Below are 20,371 nucleotides of genomic sequence, written 5' to 3'. Positions count from 1 at the left end.
CTTCTGAGGCACCTCTGAGTGGGTTCGAACTGCCAACCTTTTGGCTAGAAGATGAGCCCTTAACCTTTTGTACCACCCAGTACAATCTTAGACAAGTTATTTTACTAATTTCCAAAATAAAGATAATTAAAATAGCTACCTTGTTGGACTACTGTGGTAGTTGAATGAGAAAATGCATACAAATAGCATAGAAAATTATAAACTCCCAACGAACTTTATTCTCTTCTCTTTCCCCCCACTCACTTTAGAAGTAAACAAAACCAAAGCAATTAGACAGACTCCCCGTTTTGAGGCTTGGTAATACTGTTTCCATTTCTCTCTGGATATACCAACAATTCTGCTCCTATCTCTGACTTGCCTTTCTAGGATTGAAAGGATTACGGGAGATGTAGTGATGAAATATTTCTGCTGTTCATACTGTGAGATTCAAAATTGCACTGATAACTAGATTTCTTTGAATACTTTAGTAGGAGCTAAATCCTGGCTCAGCTACTGCTGGTGTAATCTTTGTGCTTTAGCTTCTTCCTGATAAAGGCTGAACAGAGAGAACATTAAGGAAATTTTAGTTCTGTAATTCTGTGATCTTCACCACGTTTTATCTGGCTTTGAAACTGCATCACTTTGGAAGTTTCTCAAAGGAAAATAATTTTGCCCTTGCTAGCAAAAGATAAAGAATTAAATTAAAGAAGTAGCATGCACCATTTGCCTACTTTCTGCTTGTTGGGATATGAGAAGAACAGAGCTCCTTGGCACTTACTCCTCTTTCCCATCTTAGCACTTCTCATCTTCTTGCTCACTTTCCCTGGGGAAGCCTTATCATTTTCTGAGTGTATTTCCGCCTTTTCCTAACTTTGCAATATTTTCTCAACATGGTACAAAAAAGACTAATGACAGTAACTAAAGGTTTGGCCACTGTCTAAACTGTGTCTCAAACTTTAATGTGTTTATGAATGGTCTGGAGTTTTTGTTAAAACACAGATCATGATTTAGTGTGTCTGGCGTGGTGTCTCAGAATCTATTTCTAACAAATTCCCTGTTGATGTTATTGGAATCAGGCTTTGAGTGGCAAGGGTCTGGACTATTCTGTGGACTAAAGGATCCTAATCTTAAAACTTGAAAGAAAAGGAAACCATAAAAAATAAATACTATATTTCAATTATCTTTTTAAAATCATCTCCTTTTTTATTACCTCACAAATAAAATCAGTCCTTTATTTCAAAACTGAAATTTCCAGAAAGGCAATGCATTAGTCCTACAATTACTCTATTCTCATGTGATTTCTCCATATCATGATTTGTAAATTTTAAAATTTGACAAAATGGTGTCATTAGACAAGTTCAACATCACAATTTAATTTTAAAAACATAAACATACAGAAGACTAAATCAAGTCATGTTATATGTTACAGTATTAAGATGACTGGAGTTTTTTTAAATAAAAATTTCTCAATATTGGTGGTATAAGCATTTTTGGTGTGTTCTAGAAACAAAATTTACTTGACATAAAATATTACAATGCTCTAAAAATACTGCAACAGATAATTACTAGCCTTCCAAAATAGTAAATTTACAAATATAATTTTTTTAATCTGAGGTAAAGCTACCTATTTTTTCACTTTTCTTTTTTTAAAATCCCTTAGTATTCAATTATTAGCTAACAGAAAATATGAACAAAAATATGCACCTGATTACCAACAATAGTCATTTCAGAAGTGAAGAAATTCAAGTGATGACTGTAGAAGATAGTGCTCATTCAAGAGTTACAGAAAAGTTTAAAGATTAAAATTGGTATTCTGAAATTCAACACTGCTTTATCTTATAAAAATATATGTACCTCAAGGCAACAATTAGTCCAAAGGACTAATGGACCACAAGAACAACAGCCTCCAAAAGCCTGAGACCGGAAGGACTAGATGGTGCCCGGCTACCACTACCAACCACTCTGCATTTTGATCACAGTAGAAGGTCCCGGACAAAGTGGGAGAAAAATGTAGAAAAAATTCAAATTCATAAAAAAAGACCAGACCTACTGGTCTGATAGAGACCGGTGGAACCCCCTGAGACTATGGCCCTTAGACATCCTTCGAACCTGTAACTGAATCCACTCCTAGAGATCATCTTTCAGCCAAACAACAGACAGACCTATAAAGTGACAATAACACCCTTAAGGAATGTACTTCTCAGAACAATCAACCACATGAGACCAAAAGGGCATCATCTGCCTAAGAACAAAGTTCAGGAGGAAGGAAGTGGCAGGAAAGATTGATGAAGGGAAACAGGGAACTCAGGGAGGAAGTGAGTAGAGTGCTGTCACATTGAGAAGATTGCAACTAATATCATGAAACAAAATGTGAATAAATTGTTGGATGGGAAACTAATCTTCTCTGTAAACTTCTACCCAAACCACAATAAAATGTTCAAAGAACTATATGTACAATCATTCCCTTTATTTATAAAGATACTAGATTCTTTATTTTTAGCATGATCTCAGTAAAGTCCTGGGCTCCTGGTAGAAACTAAATAGCAGTAAAGTCAACAATAACAAAATTTTTATTTAAAAAATATTACATGAAAGAATTTTTACTTTATCAGTACACTTATCTATACTTTTCTTTATAGAAGAGGCAGAGATCTGATCAAGGGTACAAGTTTACCCACATAAACTTAGAGGAGATATCTTCTGCAGGCTTGCTATAAAGGATGGTGATAATAGACCAAGAGTTGAACAGAAGAAAATGGCAGTCAGGCAAAGAAGGTGAATAAGATACTGAAAAGGCAGATGAGTCAGGACAGAACATGCTGGTGCAATATAGAAAGGTTTTAGAGTGTTTGTCCTTAATTATGGCCAGAAAAAGATGATTGTGTGTCCAAAGGGCCTGGTAACATATACATTTTAGTTCCCAAATTTAAGCCTACTTAACCAGTTTCAAATCTTGTAACATTTCAGTAAGATTTCCTGATATACTAATGAAGCTACAATATTATACAAATGAAAATGACATTCACAAGTTTTTAAAGAAGACCTTGTTAAAATACTAACAATATCAACAACTCTGTAGCACCTTTCCAACTATTCCTCTTGCAGGCTTGAATAGAACACCATCTGTGAGGCTCATTTACAGTTAGTGTATTATCTTGAAGGAATAAGGTTATTTCCTCTTTTAAAAAAATCACCAACCATTTAATAATAATGTGGGAATTGTAACACAGACAACCAATTCATTTTGCTAAGCAAAGAGAACTGAAAGAAATGAAGCTGTTTCACGGCAACTTCCTTAAGGAGAGGAAAATATTTCTTTTTTATTAGCTCCATCTGATGGCTGATCTGGTTTTTACACTCTGCCTGGCTAAAAAATCTCAACAGGGATTTTGCGGTCTTCTCTCCCTCTCCTCTACCAGAAAGAAAGGTGTGCTATATTGAGAAGAGGCTGCTCAGCAGATTATGCACCTAATTAGTTTATTGAAATCTGCAAAATATTTACTAATGTAAAGAGATTTCATGCCAATTTTGTCCAGTCTTGCCAACTTTTTTCTTTTATGCTGGGGAGTATAATCAGCAGAGATCACAACAGTGTAAAATTTAACATTTGAAAATATGAAAATACTGTCAATATTGTCCTGTATGTACATCTTCATACATACTTCTCAGACAAGCTTAGCTTGTCTCTTGCCTAATTTGTATTGAGCAGGTACATGGAGATAACAAATTTTAAGCACATAAAAATGATTTTAGTTTCCTATTTATGTTGTATACTAATTAACCAGTTTGGAAAAAAAAATTATATGATACGCCATCCTCATTTTATCAGCTATGAGTGTGTATGTTTGAAATACAGTTCTGCCAATGTGGAAAAAACTAGAGTTTAAATGTATTTGAAATATAAACTGAGCTTAAGCATTAAATAATATGTAAATAAAGGAAATTACTATACCTCAGCATCATATTCCCATAATTGATTTCCTCTCATATGGTGGCATTTTAACATGATTACAGGTCCACTGAGTCTAGAAACATCCAAGCAGAAGTCATCGGTTCGGATTTCTTTGTCGGCAGTATAAGAAAATACCTGAAAATATAAAATTCAGCAAATAAAAGGGTATCTATTTTAAAATAAACAACAACAACAAAAAAGTCATAGCATAGGAGAGCTATCTGTGGAAGTTTTCAAATCAGATAAACAGGTTTTCAAATGGTCTCTGCTGTGTGATCTTGAGAAAGCTAGTTCTCTCTCTTAGTCTCTTTCCTCAACTGCAAAATAAGGACAATCCCATCTGTTTTATAAGGTTTTGATGAGGCCTCAATTTAACAAACATTTTAAACACTTATTATTTGCTGGGACTTTATTTTCTGTACTTGCCTTTCAAAAGCTCACAAGTTAAATAAGATAAAGTTTATAAAGTGCATGGAACTCAATAAAGGATATTCCTTGTTTCTACCACCTTATGACCAGTTTTGCAACTCCAGAGACAATGAATCCTCCTTGAAGCAAGGATGGATACACTTTATCTGAATTACTCTGGTCACATCATCAGCAAAGACCAATTGCTAGAGAAAAGCATCATGTTTGGTAAAGTAGAAGGGCAGTGGAAAACGAGGGAAACCCTCAGTGACATGGATTGACACAATAGCCTCAACAATAAGCTCAAACATATCAAAGATCACGAGATGGCACAGAACTGGGCCAAGTTTTGTTCTGTTTGCATAGTGTTGTCATGACATGGAGCTGAGTGGACGCCACAACAACAGAGACAATGATCTTTTTCATAAAGAAGTTTAAACTATGTTTTATAACGTAAGTACATCATGTGAATTTTATTAAATATCACCAGTGGGTTACTGAAGAAGTTTATAGAACTATATTCTCTAGATACCTCATTAAAAGTAGGCTCCATACTTATGTTTCTAATATGGTTTTGCTAGACTTGACTACATCAATTCTTCTCAAAATATCGAAGAAATGTAGAGGTGAAACGTAGACTGTTAGAGAATTCAAATTAATACTATAACAATCTCTGTTTGTTCGTGGTGTGAATAATTTATTTATAACATTGATGGTTAAAGTTTCATGAGCATTATTAAGTACATAATTATAAAAGTTATTTTCTTCTTTTTAGCTCTCATAAGCATGGTTCAGTAGTCTGTTGGTTCTTCTTTTGTTCTTGCAATGTCAAGAGGGAGTATAATGAGGAAGGTCATTTCAGGGTCTTTTTGTTTTCCAGAGTGGTCTGATGAAGTCTGAGGAAGTCAGCACTACAAATCACTTATGAAGTCTGGAACCCTAGCCTGTAAACTAGTTAGCCTTGGAAGGGTCACGTGTGCAGCACTGCTACTCAGGGCTTCTCTGAGAATCATAAGATGAAGTGACAAAGTCAGGATGGAACCCAAGTATCCCCTTAAGCCAACATCTTAAGGAAATTCTCCACAAAGGTTATACATTCTACTCAACAATATATAAATCTGAGAAGTGTGTGCAGTTTACTTAATTGAGTTATGTAACATACATTGTAGACTTCATGTATGGAGTTCAGAAATAAATTTCATATCTTTATTATTTTTATATTTCTATTTTTAATGAAAAACACTGAGTAACCAAAAGAAGAATAAAGGAAACGCCTATCAAAGATAAGTGTTTATATCCTCTCTGTCATGATTAATTTTATGTGTTAACTTGGCTAGGCTATGGTGCCTAGTTGTTTGGTCAAACACTAGTCTAGTTGCTGTTATGATTAAATCAGCTGGCCTTAAGTAAAGCAAATTACTTTCCATAATGTGGGTGGGCCTCAACCAATCAGTTGTAGGCCTTAAAAGCAAAAAGGGAGATTTGTAGCAAGCATTCTGCCTCCAGACTATAAATATACATTTTGCCAAAACTCTCTCACTCTGTGCTCCTCCCGTCACCTGACCTACAGATTTTGGACTTGCCAACTCCCCACAATTATGTGAGTCAATTCTTTAAAATCTATCTCTGTCTGTCTATCCATCTATCCATCCATCTATCCATCCATAAATCCATCATCTATCTTTCTGTATATCTATCTAACTGGTCTCTTTCTCTACAGAACCCTAACTTAAACATTCCCCAAACAAAGCTGGATTTTCTTAACACAGTTATGAAAATATTTAATTAAATGACTGAATCTGATAGTTAACCTTAATCTGAGGGAAACACACTTCTTTTGCTCAGGTATAGAGTTATTTCCATAATGAAGGACAATTTTGCACACTGAAATTCCTTCCTTTTAATTGTACACAGATGTCCCTGTAAAAGAGACACCCATGCATCTACATTCAGCATTGACTTTGTACAGTAATGTACTGATGGCCATGGCAATGATTCTTCTTGTGGCTCTTATGATAGTTTGGAAACTGTACCTGTTGAAAGTTCCAGAGAGCAGTCTACCACATGCTTTGTTCCTAAATTTCTAATTTTGATTCATTTTTTAGTCAATTACTAGATATCTTAAGCAATTTATACTCAAGAAAGATATATTGGTAGAACATTTTCTGAGCCTATAGCTATCTAAAATTATCTTTCTTTAGGCTTTGTGCTTAAAAAACAAATTAAGTGGTGTTAAAATGCTTGACCCACAAACTTTTTTCTTGAAAAGAATCTGTAGATAATGCTTCATTATCTCCTGGATTTAATGTAAAATCAGGATTAATTTTTTTTTAAATACCTGAGAAATAATCTCATTTTTATGCTTGAGATTTCTAAATTGTTTTTCACTCTTTATAATAATAAAAAGCCAATGAATGTCAGTATATATCTCTCTTGATTTTATCTGGAAATCATTAGGTTTGATCACAATTATTTATCCCTTATGTCCATCATTATTTTATGCATAATTGTCATCTTTGTGCTTTTTCATATGTCCTACAGTAGTAGGTTCATGGAACTCATTTTGGAATAAAGTGAAAAATTATACACAAAATACTTTGCAGAGATCCTGTTACATAGAAAGCATTCAATAACTGGTGTTAGTGTTCTTATTATACCAGTCTTGAATCTATTCCCAGGTTGTGGTACCTTATATAGCTTCCTATCTTGATAATATATCCAGAACTCAGAGAATTTTAGTATGGAAACCAGCACGGCTTTGCTTATCTGTGCCCACCCGTTGGCCATCGCAAACAATGCTGAAGGGGAGCCTCTAATACCTGATGATGAACCTTCCCGACACTTTCAGTTTAGTACCACCATCAAACGCTGTCCTGTCCTAGGCTAACCACTTGTGAGTTTCCATGACTTTGGCAGTAACCCCTCATTTCTTGTTAGCTTTCTAGGCAGACGCTGTTCACTGTGGCTACTGCCTGCTGCCTGTCTCAATACCCCATGCAGACTCTCTTAGATGGTATGTGTAGTTCCCAGCACCATACCGTCCCTAGTCTGCCTCCTTCTGCTGTAGTTAGAACTTTCATGCATGACCATAATGTAAGAGAAAATATTCTAAACCTGAGCACATATGAAGCACTTCAACTTCTCAGCGTAAATTATCACACATGCTGATGACTGTTCAAGATTGATTTCTTCATTAGCAAAGTAGTTTGCTTATATGTTCTCTTACAAAAAAATGGAAACTATTCCTCCTTGTCTAGTTACCACCGAAATTGCTTTATCACTGTTTACCAATACTAGTTCTTACTAAAACCAGAAACGAATTACACAAACTATAGATTTAGCATATGCTTTTAGTTATCCCAATGACAGACGACTCTAATGACAATTGAATCACAGTCTAACCACTTTAATTAAGCTAAAATGACTAGAAGCAGATTAAAGTATTCAATCTTTGTGACCTTCATTCCATTATTAAAGGTGAAATAGACAGGAAGTTAGCATCAAATTATCACCAATGGCTCAGTGGTTAAGCACTTGGCTGCTAACTGAAAGGTCAGCAGTTTGAACCCACCATCTTCCCTAAAGATTTACAACTTTGGAAACTCCATGGCGCAGTTCTACTCTGTCTTCTAGGATTGGTATGAGTCGGAATCGACATGACAGTAATGGATTTAGTTTTTGGTTTTCTCAGAAACCAGGTGTAATACGCTTTGTATATATTACCTTAGAAAAAATTTGCTTTTTGATACGTTGTGTGCAATTACATTTACATTCCTATGTATGTGTGGCAACTGACAGTATACCAAAGCATAATATGTAGAGTCTTTTACATGAACTCTACGGATGCAATAGTTCATAGTGCTTTGAAAATTGTGTTTTTTACACATAATTTTCATACTGTCTAATTATATAAAATTATGAGCTATGTAATATTACTTATGTTCCTGTGCATTAAGTTAGTCAAGCTAGGTGTACAACCAACCACTGAAAAAGACATTTTTACTTGATTCTTTTTACTTCATCTATATTATAAGGACTACTGACCTACTCTCCATTTTGTGAACCTGTTGATTATTATGCCTTCCAAAATCACTTTGATGACTGTAACAACTCAGTTGTTATTTTCTCTTATTAACCCTTTAAAATAAATTGAAAGAAGATAATCTTCTCCCTATTCCTAGATAAAAACTATGTTGTTGTTAGGTGCTGATCAGTTAGTTCCGACTCGTAGTGACCCTATGTAAAACGGATGAAACACTGCCCAGTTCTTCTGATCGTTGTTATGCTTGAGCCCATTGTTGCAGTAATTGTGTCTATCCATCTCGTTGAGGGGCTTCCTCTTTTTCGCTGACCCTCTATTTTACCTAGCATGATATCCTTCCCCAGGGACTGGTCCCTACTGATAATATGTCCAAAATATGTGAGACAAAGTCTTGCCATCCTTGCTTCTAAGGAGCATTCTCACTGTATTTCTTTCAAGACAGATTTGTTTATTCCTCTGGCAGTCCATGGTATATTCTTCGCCAACAGCATAATTAAAACGTACCAATTCTTCAGTCTTCCTTATTCATTGTCCAGCTTTTGCATGCATACGAGGTGACTGCAAACACCATGGCTTGGGTCAGGTGCACTTTAGTCCTTAAAATGACATCTTTGCTTTTTAACACTTTGAAGAGGTCTTTTGCAGCAGAGTTGCCCAATATTTGTCGTTTGATTTCTTGACTGCTGCTTCCATGGGTGTTGGTTGTGGATCCAAGTAAAATGAAATTCTTAATAACTTAAATCTTTTCTCCGTTTATCATGATGTTGCTTATTAGTCCAGATGTGAGGATCTTTGTTTTCTTTATGTTGAGGTGTAATCCATACTGAAGGCTGTAGTCTTTGATCTTCATCAGTAAGTGCTTCAAGGCCTCTTCACTTTCAGCAAACAAGGTTGTGTTGTCCGCATATCATAGGTTGTTGATGAGTCTTCCTTCAATCCTGATGCCTGTTCTTCTTTGTACAGTCCAGCTTCTCAGATTATTTGCTCAGCACACAGATTGAGGTGGAAAAAAGGATATCATTCCTGATGTCAGATGGATCTTGACTGAAAGCAGAGAATACCAGAAGGATGTTTACCTGTGTTTTGTTAACTGTGCAAAAGCATTCGACTGTGTGGATCATAACAAATCATGGATAGCATCGTGAAGAATGGGAATTCCAGAACACTTAACTGTGCTCGTGAGAAACCTGTACATGAACCAAGAGGCATCCATTCGAACAGAACAAGGGGATGCCATATTGTTTAAAGTCAGGAAAGTTGTGTGTCAGGGCTGTATCCTTTCACTATACTTATTCAATCTGTATGCTGAGATAAAAACTATAGGGTGCATGATTTTTCTGTTTCTTCATCCAAATTCCTTTAGGATTAAATTAGGAAATTAGAATGTGCCATTTAGTATATCAATCACAACTCTGAATGATATACTATGTAGTATCGAATCTTTTCTCTCTCTAAATTGGGCTTGCTTTAGGGTAAAAGCCTGCAGTGGGAAAGAGGGAATTGCTGACTTCTCTATTTTCCAGTCTGAACTTTTCTTTCTCACCACCCCCATCCACTCCCTAAGCCTCCAGGCTGCTGATTATTTTTTGATTCTTCCAGGCATAGGAAAGGTCTTCCTTGAACTGTTGCCTTATAACTCTGTCTTGTGCTCTGTCCTGGCAGAGATTTAAAGCTCACTCTCCTGACAGCAACTGTGGTTCTTTAGAGATTCCCATCACTGAGCCCCTCTCACTGCAGTGCTCATGAAGAGGATAACACATATTTATAAGGAGGCCAATTTTTATGACTTGACAAACTCTGGGCTACAGCTGACCCAAGTGTAGCCCTCTCTGTCCTGTTGCCCCAAGACTTCTTTCTCATGTGTAAATTAGGTCACACTCCTCCATACTCACGAACTACAAGAAACACAAAGCAGATCTCAAAGTGGTGCCCTACGTAATTTACGGGACCCAGTACAAACTGGAGTCCCTGGTTGACACAAATGGTTAAGTACTCCACTACTAAATGAAAGGTTGGATGTTGGAACCAGCGGCACCTCGGAAGGCAGGCCCTGGCCCATCTTCTTCTGAAAGGTCATACCCTTGAAAACCCTATGCAGCAGTTCTACTCTGCACACATGGCGCTGCCATGAGTTGGAATTGGCTTGATGGTGACTAACAACAGTACCAGTTGAAAATTCAGGACACATAGTTAAAAACTTATTCAAAGAATTTCAAGATTGTTATGGTAGAGCATCTTATGGGGGGCCCGTTCTAAATGTGGGGCCTTGTGCAATTGTGTAGCTTATGTGCCCATGAAGCTGCCCTGACTGCTTATCTCCGTAGATTTGGCATTGACAGCTAGAATCCCAGCTCCTCCCCTTTAAAGGGAAGGCAACTGCTATGTCCACAGAAAATTTCACAAACCTCTCCAATTTCTGATATGTCCCTTGACTCATTATACTGGTTGAGGGGTCCAAAAGTCATGGAATCAGGAAATCAGTTTTTCAAATATGATTGTAAATTCTGTATGAAAAAAAAACAAAACACCTAGTTTCCATTGAGTCATTTCTGACTCATGGTGACTCCGTGTGTTTCAAAGTAGAACTGTGCTCATAGATTTTTCAATGGCTGCAAAAACTCTCGGAAGCAGATCACCAGCCTTTTCTTCCAAATTCTGTCTTCTTGTTGTTAGTTGCCATCGAGTCAATTTCTACTCATGGCGACTCCATGTATGCAGAGTAGAACTGAGCTCCATAGGGTGTTCAAGATTAACTTTTCATAAGCAGATCACCAGGGCTGTCTTTTGAGGCACCTCCGGGTGGGTATGAATTGCCAACCTTTATGGCTGGTAGTTGAGCATTTAACCATTTGCGCCACCCTTGGAATCCAAAATTCTGCGTAGGAAGCCTGATTTTAGAATTTCACATCTGACAAGTTTAATATCCAGTTATACTTTCCAAAACCATCAAATCCACCATTTCTATAATCATTTAAACAAGTTTCAAGTGCTGTTATGAGAATTATTTTTTAAAATATTCTGCATTAAATCCATGCTCTTTTTCACACAATGAAGGATCAAGTGTATATACATTTTTTTAAATTGCATCATATTTAAAATCCCTGAAATGTATAGTTACTTCTAAAAAATACTCTTTCTCTCTACTCCTTTGAAAACTTACAGTTTTTTGCCCAAGTCTCTAGCATAAGCTGCTCATGGAACCTTATTCAAGCAGTGCAAGATGAAAGCAAGGGCATTGTGCTCTGTGTTACTGGGCCCCGGACCATGCCTCCTTCAGCAAAGAACACAGGGACTAAACGCCCTCTGCTGGCTTTGTTTTGCCAGAGAGTTTCTTTTATCCTTAGATGAAGAAATATTTTGCAAAACATGTATATGTAAATATATACATGTATACATAAACAAAGCTGAATCAAAAAATTTGTGAACATTGTGTGTTTGATTCAGCTTTATCCCTTTCATTACTATTGGTGTAACTATATACCAGCCATTTTTTACACCTCTGGACCTCATAAGTAATATGCTATTCCAGTTCTATGCATTTAGCCTCAAGGTGGGTCCCTTTTGAAATGCATGAAGCTCAGCCTACTGGAGTTGGAGACTCATCATTGTGTAGCTGAGCATTCTATTAGGTGATGCTTCCTGGATGTGTTAGTTTTATAAACTTTTGCGTTGTTCTCCTTTATTTCTGTGAGATAAGCTTTGCAAGCATGATTATGACTTTCCTGTGGGATTGTCAGGAAACCCTGATGGGTTCGTTTTGGTTTTTCTGTGTCATGTTTGCAAAACGAGACGCTCCCCATGTAACCTAATGGAAAACCAAAAAAAAAAAAAAAAAAAAAACCCGGTAGCCGTCGAGTCAATTCCAACTCATAGCAACCCTATAGGACAGAGCAGAACTTCCCCCATAGGGTTTCCAAGGAGTGGCTGGTGTATTCGAACTGCCGACCTTTTGGTTAGCAGCCAATCTCTTAACCACTGCGCTTGCAGTAACTATTTAGTTCTTATTGGTATATTGTCATACCACAGATAGGTGGCGCCACAGTGCCACCTGCCTTATTAGTGGCTTGTGTTACCAGAGCATATATCTCAAAATCCATAACTCAAATAAGAAATTCCAAATTGGTCTTTGAATTAGCATTTCATAATTAGTGAAAACACATAGCATCAAAAACAATTTTTTTAATAAAAATTTAGTCATGAAAGGGTTATTCCATAGGTTGTGATTTATTTCTTTCTATAGTTTTTAATTTATAAAATTATTTTCTTGTTGAGTTCCTCAGGACAATATTCACTATGAAAGTTCACAGTTTGAAGGGACTCTATATATTATATTCTGCCAACTGCTTCACTTTCTAGATGAGGAAGCTGAGGCCAAGACTGTTACATGATTCACCCAAAATGCCAGAGCTGCCTAGTGACAAAGGTTCTTCTGGACCCTACATTTCTGCCCACTCTTCTTCCACTTGATTATACTGCCCCTGGTCATCCATCTGTTAGTCACCTTGGGCCTTTGGACTCTCTGGGGGATCTCTTTATGTACTTGCAGCGCAGTCAATTTTAGAAATCTGTTTGAAACCACCAAGATGAATAAATTATATGAAAAGAAACGTAACTGTTTTCTCCTTCATTTTGTAAAAATAGCCCATAGAAATTTCTATGGAAATAGCAGGAAACATTGTTTAGCAACAAAAAATTAGACCCTTAAGCAATGTGATTTATTTTTCAAAACGTTCTTTCTCTCTCTTTTGCTCCCAGACCAGGACCTTTCCCTATGTCTTAATTGATTTCCAGCTTCATCTAGAGCCTGTTACCCAGTGGTTTGTGTAAGGAGGGTAAGGAAAAGTAAGTAGCTTCTAGCTGTGTACACTTAACTTACCCTTACCATGTAGAAAATATCTAGAATGTTTTAAAACTTGAATGCTTTAAAATTGTATTATCAAAAACAAAGTGTGTCTCTCGTGTTCAATATTCTCATCCTGTCTTCAGCATCATCTATGAAGCCTTATCTCTTTCCCTCTTTACATCAATATAACTACATGTAACAATGTGTTGCTTTTTTAATTGTGCTCAGCAAGTCATCACATTCTTCCATCCCTAACCTGACATGTACTGTTCACGTCACTAAGATTATCCTTCCCAATGCACTTTGCCTAGGAAACATCTGCCACCCTTAAAATCCTAGTATATTCTTCACTTTCTTCATTTAGCATTTGGAAAATGATTAATGAGATTGGTTGCTAATCAAAAGGTTAGAGGTTGAGTCCACCCGGAGCCATCTCAGAATAAAGGCTCGGTGATCTACTTTCAGCCATAGAAAACTTTAAAGAGAACAGTTCTAATCTGACACAGAACAGAGGTTGCCATGAATCTGAATCGACTTGATGTAACTGGTGTATGGAGCATTGGTGGTTCAGTGGAGAATTCTCACTTCCCATGCGGGAGACTCAGGTTTGATTCCCAGCTAGGCTAATGCACCTCATATACAGCCACCATCCATCCTTCAGTGGCTTGTGGGCTGCTATGATGCTAAGCAGGTTTCAGCAGAGCATCCAGACTAAGACAGAATAGAAAGAAAGGCCTGGTGACCTACTTCTGTAACTTGACCTACTATATGGATCGCAATGGTCCTATCAGCAGAGTTTCATTGCATTGTATATGACATTGCCATGAGTCAGGGTCTAACTTGATGGTAGCACAACTACTAAACTTACCCAAGTATCTTCATTTTATTGCAGGTATCATCTGTGTACATTCTTGGATGCAGGAAAGCACTAAAACAATGGGCTTTAGAAAAGTACACACACCTGGGTTTAAGACCTTCCTCCACTAATCATTAGAACCAGAATTACTGTGAGGCTTCCTCAAAACCTTAGTTTCCTCATCTAGGAAAGGGGATAATGACATCTCCTATTTAATAGGATGTTGTAAAGGTCTAATGAGGTAATTCATGTAAGACCTAAAGACAGTACTTGCCTCAAGTAACATCTCAATTAATATTAGTGATTATCTGAGCAAAATCCAGGCATATAATCTATATTTGATTACATTCTGTCTCATATTTTCCCACTGGCATCTTACGTTTTATTAAATCTTGCTGCCCCAATGACAATGCTAAGGGTATATTTTGAACCCCTATGGAAAATATTTTAGGAATATAGTATTTGTCTTTGAAATTCTCTAACCCATTTTGAGGAATTCAGGTCAAGAATAGAAGATACATATACTAAGCAGGACGCACTAATAAAGTGAAGTGTGACTAGTATTTCTATTTTCTTTCTACTTCATTGTTATATTCTCCCGTTTTAAACATAACTGATGTTAAAATTTCTGTATTTTTAATACTTTACTCTGCCTTAAAGAGTTTTAAAGGAAGTTTACAATTGAGAAATCTAGTAAATAAACATTATGCTCCAGATAGTCATGTTTCACTACTATAGTATTGAAACAATACTGGAGCCCTGATGGTGTAGTGGTTAAGATCTTGGCTGCTAACCAAAAGGTTAGCAGTTCAAATTCACAAGCTGCTCCATGGAAACCCTATGGGTCAATTGTACTCTGTTCCATAGGGTCGCTATGAGTCAGAACTGACTCGAAGGCACACGACAACAACATTGAATCATATAAATTGCAAATTTTAGCCCAATTGGAAATCTCTTCCAAGAAAATATTCCACTAGATGTACTTTAATGTGCAGATGTTGATTTACATGCCACTGTGGTAAAATGTTGATTTACATGCAACTGTGGTAGAATTCTAAGATGGCCCCCAAGATCCCTCTGCCCTGGTATACACCCCATGTATAATCCCCTTTCTTGAATCTGGGCCAGAATAGTGAATATGATAGGAAAGTCACTCCATGATTACATTACAAGATGTTATATAAGACCTCATTTTAGCAAACTGAAGAGAAACATTTTCCTTCTGTCCTTGGAAATGCAAACTGCCATGTTGTAGGGAAGGCAGAGGCAGCATTTAAGAGCTGAGAGTGACAACCTTAGCCAAGAGCCAGCTAAAAAATCCCAAACCACCCCCTCTCAAAAAAACAACAACAACAAGATGTCAGTCCTACAACCACAAGAAACTGAATTCTGCCAACAACCAGTAAACTTAGAAGAGGACTTCGAGCTTCAGATGAGCTCACAGCCCAGGCCAGCATCTTGATTTCAGTCATGGGAGATCCTGAGCTGAGCATCCAGCCATATTGGGCCTGAATTTCTGATCTAGAGAAACCTGTGATAATAATTTTGCATTGTTGTGAGTCACTAAGCTTGTAGTAATTTGTTTGTAACAAGGAAAACTAATACAGTGACCATCAGGAAACAGAAAACATCCAAAAACTAGAATTATTCTCAACATGTGGAATACCTTCTCTCATTCTCTATCTTTATCATTCACTTACTCATTCACCCATTTACTCAAAAGACACTTTTTTTGGTGCTTTAAGTGAAAGTTTACAATTCAAGTCAGTTTCTCATACAACCATTTATACTCACATTGCTATGTGACCCTAGTTGCTCTCCCTATACTGTGACAGCACACTCCTCCTTTCTACCCCGGATTTCCTGGGTCCATTCAACTAGCTCCTGACCCTCTCTGCCTTCTCATCTCGCCTTTGGGCTGGAGCTGCCCATTTAGTCTCACAAAGCTGGAAACCCTGGTGGTGTAGTAGTTAAGTGCTATGGCTGTTAACCAAAAGGTCGGCAGTTAAAATTCACCAGGCGCTCCTTGGAAACTCTATGGGGCAGTTCTACTCTGTCCTATAGGGTTGCTATGAGTCCACATTGACTCGACAACAGTGGGTTTGGTTTTTGATATTTACTTGAGCTAAGAATCACTCTCTTCACGAATATCATTTTATGTTCCAGTCTAATCTTTGTCTGAAGAGTTGGCCTAGGGAATGGTTTAAGCTCTGGGCCAACAGAGAGTCCGGAGGCCATGTCTTCCAGGGTCCTTCCAGTCTCAGTCAGACCATTAAGCCTGGTCTTTTCACTAGAATTTGAGTTCTGCACCCCACTTTTCTCCTGCTCCGTCAGGGACTCTCTGTTGTGTTCCCTGTCAGGGCGGTCATTGGTGGTAGCTGGGCACCATCTAGTTCTTCTGGTCTCAGGCTGATGGAGTCTCTGGTTTATGTGGTCCTTTCTGTCTCTTTGGCTAATATTTTCCTTGTGTCTTTGGTGTTCTTCATTATCCTTTACTCCAGGTGGGTTGGGACCAATTGATGCATCTTAGATGGCCGCTCGCTTGCTTTTAAGACCCGAGACGCCACTCACCAAAGTGGGATGCAGAATACTTTCTTAAAAGTTTATTATGCCAATTGAGCTATATGTCCCCTGAAACCATGGTCCCCAGACCCCTTCTCCTGGTACTCTGTCTCTCGAAGTATTTGGTTGTGTTTAGGAAACATCTTAGTTTTTGGTTTAGTCCAGTTGTGCTGACTTCCCCTGTAGTGTGTGTTGTCCTTCCCTTCACCTAAGATAATTCTTGTCTACTATCTAGTTAGTGAATACCCTCTCCCTACCTCCACACCCTTGTAACCATCAAAGAATGTTTTGTTCTGTGTTTAAACCTTTTCTTGAGCTCTGGTAATAGTGGTCTTATACAGTATTTGTCCTTTTGCTACTGACTAAATTCACTCAGCATAATGCCTTCCAGATTCATCCATGTTATAAGATGTTTCACGGATTCATTGTTGTTATTTATTATTGCATAGTATTACATTGTGTGAATATACCATAATTTGTTTATCCATTCATCCGCTGATGGGCACCTAGATTGTTTCCATCTTTTTGCTATTGTGAACAGTGCTGCAATGAACCTGGGTGTGCATATATCTATTCCTGTGACAGCTCTTATTTCTCTAGGATATATTGTAAGGAGTAGGATTGCTGGATTGTATGGTACTTCTATTTCTTGCTTTTTTAAGGAAGCACCAAATCGATTTCCAAAGTGGTTGTACCATTTTACATTCCCACCAACAGTGTATAAGTGTTCCAGTCTCTCCACAGCCTCTCCAACATTTATTATTTTGTGTTTCAAAAGGTACTTCTGAGTGTGTTGAATGCGTCAGGCTTTATCCAAACTGTATACATCCTTCATGAAACCTTGATTTGATGCACAAACACCTGAGTGCCAACATTTCTATGAGAGTTTCTCCATTAGTTTAGCCTGCCTTGAACTCTGTTCTCTGTGCTCTCATTGTAATGATTTTCTGTAACAAATTATCTTTCACTTGATGATATTCTCTCTTAGGTTTTGCCCTGATTGCTTCATTCCTTAAAGATTTATTCCTTTTAAAGAACTGGCTCTCGAACACATAAATTGCCAGTGAAATAAGTGAACTCTTGCATGGGATATTGCCCTTTGGTCCTGGGCAACATAAATACAACGTTCTCTTTAGGACTGTCTAATTGGTTTGTGCCATTGAGTAGCAAAATATCTGGTCTTTGAAGTTCTTACAGATCCATGCCTGTGAAAGTAAAATAGACACAGCAGCAATGATATATATCAACCACATGACACTTATATACACTATTATATGTGTTTTAGTGCTTGTTTGATTAGCAACAAATTAATGGCAAAAGACTTTGTGCTATCCCATCTCAATATATTTTTATGGTGTTTTTGTAATATTCCATGTCTTGAAAGGTTTTCCCCTTCCTTTAGATCATTAGACACTCCACAAAACTCTGGTGATAAATAATTAGATAAAAATTATTAAATACATAAGTCTCAAGAGTCTAATTATAATGTCTTATATGGCACAATGATACTCTTATTGTGTATCAAAAACAATTGCCTCTTTTATATAGAGGTATGGAGCACAGATCTACTCTGACACTCATGGGTTTGCCATCAGTCAGAATGGACTCTGCGGCAACTAACAACAACACTCACTACTATTCTCTACTTTAAATTATACATAATCTAAAAATTAACCTCCAGATTATTAACACAACAACATTTTTATTGGATGCAAATTAAAACTAATTTTCTCTAGGTGGCTTAAAGAAATCTTATTAAACTATGGTGTTCAGTATTCCTGCAGACTAAGATCAGGGACCATTTAGTTTGAACTCCTCCAAAAAGCAAACACTAAGACAAAGATTCAAGTAAAAGAAAAAACAAAAACAAATAGTCTCTGTAGAGTCGATTCCAACTCATGGCGATCCTATGTGTGTCAGAGTAGAACCATACTCCAAAGACTTTCAAAGTCTGATTTTTCGGAAGTAGATCGCCAAGCCTTTCTTCCAAGGTACTTGTGGGTGGATCTGGTTCACCCAGAAGTTAAATGTTAACCATTGGCACCATCCAGAGACTCCAAGGATTCAAGTACAAGTAGTTTATTAGGGAGATGACCCCAGGAAATACCAGTTAGGAAGGGAAAGCAGCCAATAAAGGAGACATTATTAAATAAATTACATTGGAATAATTGGAACTTAATCCTGTTGGGAATCTTTGATAGCCAGTGGAGAACAAGAACTGCAGAGTCAGTCCCCTTAAAGGGTTAAGGAGCTGTTATATTTATATACACAGGGAGTGGAGGGGCATTAATTCCCCCGGATTTCCAGCCTGTGTCTAGTTAGGCAAAGCAGCCTCTGGCAGTGAGAGGAAGCCCTCAGACAAAGGGCAGAGGTGCTGGCCTTTAGCTATTGGACAGGAAGCAAGGGGGCAGGAAATAACATTTCTGGAAATCTTTGCTGTGTGTTTGACAAAATAACAATCATTTAAAATATATTGTATATTGCATATGATATAGCACATATCATCTATATTTCTTCAATGATTTTTCAAGATAAGCATTAACATTCCTCTTGTAAACGAGGAATATGAAGCTTGCAAAGGGTAAATAAATTGCCAGAAGCCAGTTTAATTTGCAAGTGGTAGAATGACCCTTTGAGCTATTATTGTCCTACCCAAATTCCATGCTCCATCCACTATTGCATGTATACTTCTAACATTTCACTGCTTGGTGATAATTTTTTTTTTTAAATTAGAACTTCAGACTCTATTCAGATTTTACTAGTTTTCCCCTAGTGTCCCCATATGATCCCACGATCAGCTGTTTCAGTATCTCATCTAGGATACCACATTACATTTAGACATCAAACTCCTCAGCTTCCACTAAAGCTTCTGGTCTGTGACAGTTTCTCAGAGTTTCCATGTTTTTGATGAACTTGACAGTTTTGAGCTGCTATCCAAAAGGTCAGCAGTTCAAATCCACCAGCTGCTCCATGGAAACCCTGTGGGGCAGTTCTACCCTGTCCTACAGGTTCACTATGAGTCGGAATCGACTCTATGGTAATGGGTTTGGCCAGGTATCTCACAGAATACCCTGCAATTTGGACTTGTCTAATATTTTTTTCATGGTAAGACGTGGGTTATGGGTTTTGGGGAGGAAGACCACAAAGGTGAAGCATCGTTCTCATGACATCATACCAAGGGTGTATGGTATCAAGATGACTTACAGTATAGAACCTTGATAACTTACCCCAAGATTATTTTCCCGTGTTTCTCCACTGTGAAGTTACCCTCTACCTTTCCATACTCTACTCTTTGGAAGCAAGTCACTAAGCACAGCCCACCATCAAGGAGGGAGAGAGTGTTTAGTTCTACCTCCTGGAGTGGGCAGCATCTATATAAATTATTTGGAATTCTTTTGTATAGAAGATCTCAGAGACCAGTTTTTTAAATGTCCCTAAAAACTCAGTCTAAAATTGATTCATTAGGATTTCTACATTAAAAAATAAATCCAGCTCACGGCTTGTTGTTTAACTCTCTAAATGAAAATAAAAGTTCATGTCTCTTAAACTAAAGATACAAGGGAAAGATTAATTCAAAGGACTAATGGACCACAACTACCACAACCTCCACCAGATTGAGTCCAGTACAACCAGATGGTGCCCAGCTACTACCACTGACTGCTCTGACAGGGATCACAATAGAGGGTCCCAGACAAAGCTGGAGAAAAATGTAGAACAAAATTCTAACTC

General features: G+C 37.4%; 1 protein-coding gene across 1 annotated transcript in view; it reads right to left on the bottom strand.

The window, feature by feature from the left end:
- GALNT13 (polypeptide N-acetylgalactosaminyltransferase 13) overlaps positions 1 to 20,371 on the bottom strand; it is a 668,619-nt gene that overhangs the window by 9,415 nt on the left and 638,833 nt on the right. Inside the window, exon 12 of the mRNA XM_004375392.2 lies at positions 3,932 to 4,066. Coding sequence (XP_004375449.1) covers positions 3,932 to 4,066 — 135 coding nt within the window. The remainder of the gene's footprint in view (positions 1 to 3,931; positions 4,067 to 20,371) is intronic.

The sequence above is a fragment of the Trichechus manatus genome, unplaced genomic scaffold (genome assembly GCF_000243295.1).
Source record: "Trichechus manatus latirostris isolate Lorelei unplaced genomic scaffold, TriManLat1.0 scaffold00036, whole genome shotgun sequence".
Lineage (NCBI taxonomy): Eukaryota > Metazoa > Chordata > Mammalia > Sirenia > Trichechidae > Trichechus > Trichechus manatus.
This window is presented reverse-complemented; position numbering and strand designations above follow the sequence as displayed.